At 30.6% G+C, this 8,518-nt stretch overlaps 2 protein-coding genes across 2 annotated transcripts; one reads left to right on the top strand and one right to left on the bottom strand.

The window, feature by feature from the left end:
• Positions 1-676: 676 nt before the first annotated feature.
• On the bottom strand, positions 677-2,218 carry GO595_000173 (nucleolar protein 5A; the record flags this gene model as incomplete). Its single annotated transcript, XM_067914558.1, has 1 exon — positions 677-2,218. One exon carries the CDS (start codon positions 2,216-2,218, stop codon positions 677-679), a length of 1,542 nt encoding a protein of 513 aa, XP_067779628.1.
• Positions 2,219-2,783: 565 nt separating this feature from the next.
• Positions 2,784-5,238, top strand: GO595_000172 (Clan CA, family C19, ubiquitin hydrolase-like cysteine peptidase; the record flags this gene model as incomplete). Its single annotated transcript, XM_067914547.1, has 2 exons — positions 2,784-5,088; positions 5,222-5,238. 2 exons carry the CDS (start codon positions 2,784-2,786, stop codon positions 5,236-5,238), a joined length of 2,322 nt encoding a protein of 773 aa, XP_067779627.1.
• Positions 5,239-8,518: the final 3,280 nt, after the last annotated feature.

Genomic DNA, 8,518 nt, shown 5'->3' with positions numbered 1-8,518 from the left:
AAGAGATATCAACAATTATTAGTTTGAAAAAACAAAAAAATGGGTGTTTTCGCTGGTCTTAGGGTCATTGCTGTTCTTGTGTTTATAAAAAATGTGTTGTTTGAGTTTGATTACTGATCAATTATCAGAGAGAAAGAATATTAGGACATAGAATGAAACAAACCATTTAACACTTGTGCTTCGAAATCAATAGTTGTGGTCGGATGGGATATTGGTGGACCTAAATTCAATATTCGAAAATGTCAAGACCATGACCAGTCCAAATGGCAAAATGGAGTAGTGATCATCTTCATATTGGCCCCCTTGAAAGGAAACACAAGATCAATCTTTGGTTGAACAACTTTCAGGAAGATGCATTGAGGCTTTGGCTTAAATGAACTTTTGGCGCCACGTTTATTTTGACAAAATCACGCGCCTTCTGATATTTTGCCACTGCTAAGGAAAATTCAATGGCCCACAAACGCATTCAATTTTTTTCTGAGATGATTGAGAGTGTTTTTCGGTTGGCACTTTTTTGCCCTGCGCATTATCGTTTTTCTCTCAAAAGTATTCAAAATGCTTGTCACTTTTTTGCCCTGGATTTACGATTTTCCTAAAAAAATGACCACCAGATTAAAAATTTTAAACTCATTTGACACATTTTCATTTTTCTGTTTTCATAAATTTCTTTACTCATTTATTCTGTTTTGCTATGTCTCCTCTTCCTTCTATGGGGTGATTCCGGTGGTTTCTGCTCTTCTTCTTCCACCTGCTGCTGCTGCTGTTGAACGACTTCATTTGTTTGTACATTTTCTTCACTTCTGTGATGTTTCCTCCTTCTACGGTGATGTTGTTCTTGTTGTTCTTGTTCCTGTTGCACCTCTTGCGGTATCACTCCGTCGTTCTCTCTAACTTCTTCGGCGCCTTCGTTCTGTTCGTATCTTCGCGTTTCCTTCACCGCCTTTTCCATTGTTTCAAGATTCGGCTCAATCGTATGCCCTGTCTTAAGTGCGTCGAGTCGTGCGTCCATCATTGATCTCATCATCGACCCGAGATGTCCTGACCTAAACTCGTCTCCAAACGCATCGAGTTTCGCTGCAATTGCGATTTTGTTGGCAAATGTACGCGCAACGCGTCCTTTATATTCAGGAGCAGCTGCTTGTACTGGGCCGCTGTTAAAGATCATTCCATACTTCGGCGTGTGCTTGTGCTTCTTTAAGGCATTAAAAAGAGCTTTTTCGGATCCGAGTAATTGGATGGTCGATGCAGGAGATTTGGCAAGATTGGTAAGTGAACCAGATGCCATGATAAGTTGAGCTCCCATGCGCTCGCCAATAAGTTCTGTGAGGTTGGGAGAGATATTATGCATACGCTTGTGAAGATATATTTGAAGATCGTTTTTGTAGTCAGCAAGATCTGCAACACGAACAGCCATGGAAACTATACGGGAGAGATCAACTTCGTCAATGTCTCGACCGATGGAGTTTTTGGAGGATTCAATAATTTTATCTGTCAGATTTCTGTCTTGAATTATGGCATCTAACTCGGTGGCATCAATGGGACCACGACGCCCAATGAGTTGAACACATTTTGCATACTTGTTGTGGTCATCAACTAATCTGCTCAATTCAGGGAAATGGATAGAATACCATTCACGAAGGCGCATACCAAAAGTATTAAGATCTTTGTCAAGGCCTTGAAGTAGTTGGATGGCTGAAATGATCATATTATCATCTCCATGTTGATTAAATTTAACTTTTGCACGAGAATAGCCATGTGATAAACCAAGTTGTGCTGCTCTGACATCTTCTTCTGTGAGGCTACCATCAAAGAACTTTGTAAAATGAAGACGTATCGCACGAAGTACTTCACGTGTGATATTATCTGAAACACATTCAACGCCGAGTTGTTGTTGAATTGCACCTGCAAGCTTTGGTTCAGAAACACCAAGTTTAATTCCGCTCTTGTGTTTCTTGACTTGATCTGGAAGAACGCTTGCAAGAAAATCACGCATAAAATCAGAAACTTGTCCTTCCGTAATATTAGTCAACGTTTCTAATGCAACTTCTGATGATTTGAATGGTTCAAATGATAGAAGTTTAACTTGCTGAGAAAAAAGATTAAATTGGATGAATGATTCTTGGACGGATTTTTCTTGAACAGCTATTTCGTTTATTCCTTTGCAATCGAACAATGAAAGACCTGTTGAATTTTCGAAAAGAATTAAAAATCGAGGCATTTGTTCTGAATAACCGTGGTCGACCAGAAAAGCCGTTTATTCGAAGCACCCCAAATTTAAACAAGAAACGAAAACAACTTAATGCTTAAAATTTTAAGGAATTTAAAATTTGTTAAGGCAAGCTTTAAACCAAGTTTTATTGTTGTTATTTAAAAAAAATGTAAAATCATGTTTACATCGATTAAACATCCAATATAATTACTTTTATTTAATGAAAAGAAAAGCAAATCTTTGTTTTATAATGCCTTGTGTTGGTTTTTTAAATCTACTAATTCGAAATGTTTTGCTGATCAGCTTTAATTATATTTTTATTCAAAAGTACTTCATTTTACTATACCTATAAGAACGCTACATTATGGTAGTATGTTTCATCTTGAAATTTCAAGCATTATTGATATCATTTCGGTGTAATTTTATTATTTTCCCAAAAAATTCTCTTTAGCTTCTAAAAAATGCTTTCTTGCTCTTGCCAAAGTTTGCGTTTGTTTGTAAATCTTTATGTGGTGCATTTGTTCTGTTTGACTTTGCGCACATAAAAATCATAAATTTAAACGGTTCCATTCCAATGGTATTGCCGCCAAAAAAAGAACAAGCAGAAATTATCCATCTGCTTGAAAAAACAACTTCTCTTCAACTTGGTGAACCTGTTTACCTTATTTCTACTAAATGGTATAATATTTGGAAAGAAGCTGTAGGATATATAAATTCGATCCCTCGAGAAGTACAGATACCAGAAATCGATAACTCTAATCTACTTAACAATGGTTCATTACGTGACGATGTTTATGAAGGTGCTGATTTTTCAATTATAACAAAACCAGTATGGGATCAATTAATTACATGGTATGGTGGTGAACCAGTTATCCCAATCAACACTGAATTTGATCCTTCTCAACAACGAATTATTGCTGACATTCGTATTCCCACTTTTCATGTGTATAATGCTGATGAACGTCGTCCATTCAAATATTCTATTTACCATAATATTGGCCAATTCAAGGAGAAACTTTGTGATGAATTTCATTGTGATCCTGAACAAAGTCGACTTTGTGATTTCCATGATAGAGAACGAAACATTGCATTAGATGACCAAAAATCATTTGCTGATTATCCATTTTTCCGTAATGGTGAACTATCGTATGAACTTCTTTTAGAAAATCAGAAAGATGATGGCCGATGGATCACAGTTAAACATACAAAAAGAGCTACTACAGGTCCACAAATGGTACAATCTCCATCAATGCAAACCATTGTTGAGAATAGTGCCGAACCAGGTGTATGTGGTTTATCAAATCTTGGTAACACATGTTATCTTAATGCTGCTGTTCAATCGCTTGTACATATTCCAACTATCTGTGAATATTTTCTTAAAAATGATGAATGGCGAAAAGACATAAATTATGATAATCCAATTGGAACCAAAGGAGAAGTTGTTGAATGTTTTCGTGATCTTTTAATTGATATATGGAATGGATTTAATACCAAAATATCTCCAAGGTTACTTAAATCAATAATTGGTCATTATATAAAACATTTTAATGGTCAAACGCAACAAGATTCACATGAATTCTTAATTTCATTATTAGATAAAATTCATGAGGATTTAAATCGAGTTAAAACCCGTGAAAATGTCGAAGATAGTATATTTGGAAATGGAACAAATGATTTAGAAGTAGCTCAGGCTTCATGGCAACGATATAAGAAAGTTAATGATAGTTTTATTGTTGATCATTTCCAAGGGTTATTACGATCTCGACTCATTTGTCCAAATTGTAATTCAACTACAATTGTTTTCGATTCATTTATGTCATTAACAGTACCATTACCTATTCCAAAAGAATTAACTATTCCATTTATATTTGTACCTTATGACTTAACTAAGCCTAAAGTTCAAATGCAAATAGCAACTATTAAACCTGCTTCAATCCTTGAATATTGTGAAGCAATAAGTCAAAAGATTCAACAAGATGTTATAGATATAATGTTCACTGAAAGAACTGAAAATAGTAATGATAATTTAAGATGGAGATCTTCGATTCCTTCTATCGATTCGGCAAAAGGAAAAACTTTAAATCCTTTAAATCAAAATATTTTATGTTCTTCTTATGCTTATGAAATTCCTCATCATTCAGATGAAGGCGTTTTCATTTGCGTTCGTTTGATTTCTTTTAAAGAAATCGTTTTAGTCGAGAAGAAAGTTTTACCTTTCGAAATCGATGGAATATTTTTAGTTGAAATTCATAAACCAAATCCATCAAATGAAGATATTAAAGAAGCATGCGAAAATAGATTTAATGTCTTATTTACTCCGACGCAAGAAGAAATCCCTGAAAATCTTTTAGAGATAAAAGAATCAATTTGTGAAAATCCAAATTTCCAATTTCTTGATAACGAACTTATTAAAGTATCAAATTCTTATCCGATTGAAAAAGAACGTCATTCACGTTTAACAACTGGAATCATTGATGTTATTCTTAATCCTTCTATTATTAAAGACCAAACAAAGTTTAATTGGAATCTTATTAAAAATATTAGAATTATTAAAGAACCTGAAATACCTCCTGAAGAACGTCTTAAAAAAAAGGTCACTTTAGAAGAATGTTTAAATATATTTCAGCAAGAGGATACTTTAGATATGAATAATAAATGGCTTTGTCCACATTGTAGGAAATTTGTTTGTGCAAAGAAAAAAATGGAAATTTGGAGTGCCCCAGAAATTTTAATCATTCAATTAAAGCGGTTTTTGCAAACGGCTTCCGGCTCTATTAAGCTTGACGTTGATGTAAAGTATCCAAATTACCTTGATTTATCGCCTTTGATTAGGGAGCCTCAAGATCCAAATTTATCTGAAAACAAATACAAATTACAAAGTATAATTGAACATTCAGGTGATTTAAGTGGTGGACATTATGTGGCACGTGCTTATCATCATGAATTGAAGAAATGGTATTTATTTAATGATGAAATTGTAAAAATGACAAATTCAAAATCTGCACATTCAAGAGATGCTTATGTATTGATTTATACTCGGACAAATGTAAAACCTGTAAAGAAAAAACAAGCGCCAAGAGAAAAAGTGCCAAAAGTTTTGGTAAATGAAATTAAAGCCCAGAAAATTAATTCATATGTACCTGTGATAAGGATACCATTTTTAAAGGAGATGGCTTATACTGAAGTAACAGAAAATGAAATTTTAACTCAACATCAACATGTTCAACCCGTTCATAAAGTCATGCCACAGAATAAAAATAATGTAAAACCAGTAAATAATATGGTAAGAAATTTGGGAAGTATAGAGGAACAAAGAAATTTCATGATACAAAACTTAAATGCGGCCAGATCAAATAATTCATAAAATATTTATCTTTTTTAGATCTTAAAACATTTTTTGCTAACAAATGATTTAATAAAAATACAATCTGAAAAAAAAATTACTTGTGAAATTTGTATTTTATTTATAATTATATTTGTGCAATAAATTTTTCTTCTTTGAAATCTTCAGCAAATGGATCTTCTTCAATATTTATGTTACTTATTCCTGTAGTAAATGTATTCATCATTTCATTTTCATTTTCTTCTGAATTAACATTTTCATGAATTTCTTCTTTCTTGTTTTGAACATGTTTTAATAATATGATGAGTAATACGGTGATGATAATAACTATAACAATTACACAAACAGAAATGATGATAATTGTTGTTTTATTGTCGTTGTTTTGATTATCATTATCATTATTATCAGTGTAAAACATTGTAAAGAAATTGGAATAATAATTATAATAAGTCGAATATATAACAATCGTATAATTGTAATAAATAAATTCTGTTTCAATATATGAAAATGTCGAATGATTTATATATAATGAAGTTTTTGTTTCATAAATAGTTAATGAATGTGTAATTGATAATGTAATTGTTAATGTATATGAAAATGATAATGATAATGAAATATCACTTTGAAGTGATACAGTAAATGTATTCGATTGACTAAATGAATGTGTTGGAATCGGATTGCAGCTTCCTTCTGCGTTTTCTTTGGCAACATCTAAATTTCCAAATTTACTTCCTTTATATGTTGAATATGTGATAACACTTGTTGAAACATTAAAAAATGCATTTTCGCCAATTTTTGGTTCTGAATCTCCATAATAATAAATGCATTGAAGTTGATAACAATTACCAAATGCTGAACCTCCAATTTCTCTTATTCCATATCCAAGTATTAATAATGTTAAATTAGAACAGAATGAAAACGCTCCACCGCCAATTGTTGTAACTGAATTTGGAATTGTAATGTTTTTGATTGATGAACACAATGAAAATGCACTACCGCCAATTGTTGTAACATTTCCTCCAAAAATTATCGTTTCTAATTGTGAACATGACGAAAACACAGAACCTCCGATATTTGTAACTGAATTACCAAAATCAACTGAAACAACTGAATGCCATGCTGAAAATGAACCACTTGGAATTTCATATATATTTTCACTGATAATTATAAATTTTGTTATGTTTTGATATTGAGATATTTCATTAAAATCATTTGAATTCATGATTGAAAGTGTTGAAGTATTTTCATAAAATATTTCATAAGAGTTCATGAAAAACATAAAAAAAATTAAAATATTTTCAATTTTTTTCTTATCTTTTACTTTCAATGTATATTTGGTCGTTGATATTTTCTGAACTGAGATTGTGTTTTTCTGATAAAATTTGACATAAATAACCGGAAATATAATTGAAAAAATGATGGTTAATTGAAGTAAAACATTCAAAATGTTTGGTCCTTCTTCGTTGTCGTTTCGCATCATCAAAAAATGTGAAAATTCACGCTTTATAGGATATATATCTTCATAAGATTTGTTATATGATTTATCAGATATACCATTTTTGACAAATATATCAATTTCAAAGCCTATTTTCAAAATGTTTGAAAAATATGTTCTTGGAATTTTATGTTTGTTATTAAAATCCTGATGTACAACCATTGTAGATTCATTATTTGGTATCAAATTTAAAAATAATTTGTTTATCAAAATTTTATAATTATTATGAAATCTTTGAAATTTTTTGTTCATAATTTCATTAATTGTTACATCCCCATCACATTTGTAAGTCATACTTTTCTTGTTTTCGTGGTTTTGTTTTTGTAATATTTCTTTTTGAATGATATAAGGTGTAACAAGCTTTGTATCGGTTATAAATCGTTTCACCATGATCGAAATGCTGAATAAAAGAAAGGTTCTCATGTTTCAGCTTGTAATATATATATAGACCTTCACCAATTATACATCGACTATCTCAAAAGTTTAAAATCTCACGGTTAAACTTTTTAAAAAACCTGTTGGTTAATTGTCGTTTTTCAAACCAATTTTGAAATATTTCTATCGATTTTTTAAGACGACAATCAAAGAAACAGCTTTATAACATTATATTTTCACTTTTAAATAACACAATGAATATATGTTATAGAACGGAATTTATGCTTTAATTTGGTGTGCCGTTCATTTATCAAAGATGATTCCATCATCACAAAATTAACACTTTTTTATAACATTGGCAATTCAGCTATTTCTTGTTTGAATATTTATGATTTTATATAAAATAAACAAAATATAAGGAGTTCTTTATGTCCGAAATCAATTACATTATATCTTTAATTTATAAAATATTTTTCGATTTTGAGAATAATGAATTCAAATAAAGTTTATCCAATTTCATTCAAAAGCTAACATTTAATGTATTTACAATCAGAATTCGAAGTTGTTGTTACTAGTTAAACATCATAAATTTCAAAATTTCATATTTAAATAAAATAATTCAAAACATTTTAAAGTAAAAATGATATTTCGTTAATATGATTTCATTTTATTTTATATGACAACACTTAATTATTATATATACTTTAAATTAATAAATGTTTTTTATGACACATTTTCTTCAGAGCCAATTGTCTTCATCTTCTTTCACAATATCTTCAACTAAACTATTTACTTCTTCGATTTGCTTTGTACTTGATGTCGTCGTGTCCTTGAATTGTAACTTTGATTTCGATTTTTCTTTCTTATTATTACTTTTCACTAAAAATATAACAATTCCAACAATGATCAAAACAAATGCAAATGATCCGCAAATAATTCCAATCAAAGCATTCGTCGTAATTCCTTTTGGTGAATTTTCATTGGAAGTGTAAAACATTGTAAAGAAATTGGAATAATAATTATAATAAGTCGAATATATAACAATCGTATAATTGTAATAAATAAATTCTGTTTCAATATATGAAAATGTCGAATT

The sequence above is a fragment of the Histomonas meleagridis genome, assembly GCF_020186115.1.
Source record: "Histomonas meleagridis strain 2922-C6/04-10x chromosome Unknown contig_1, whole genome shotgun sequence".
Lineage (NCBI taxonomy): Eukaryota > Parabasalia > Tritrichomonadida > Dientamoebidae > Histomonas > Histomonas meleagridis.
This window is presented reverse-complemented; position numbering and strand designations above follow the sequence as displayed.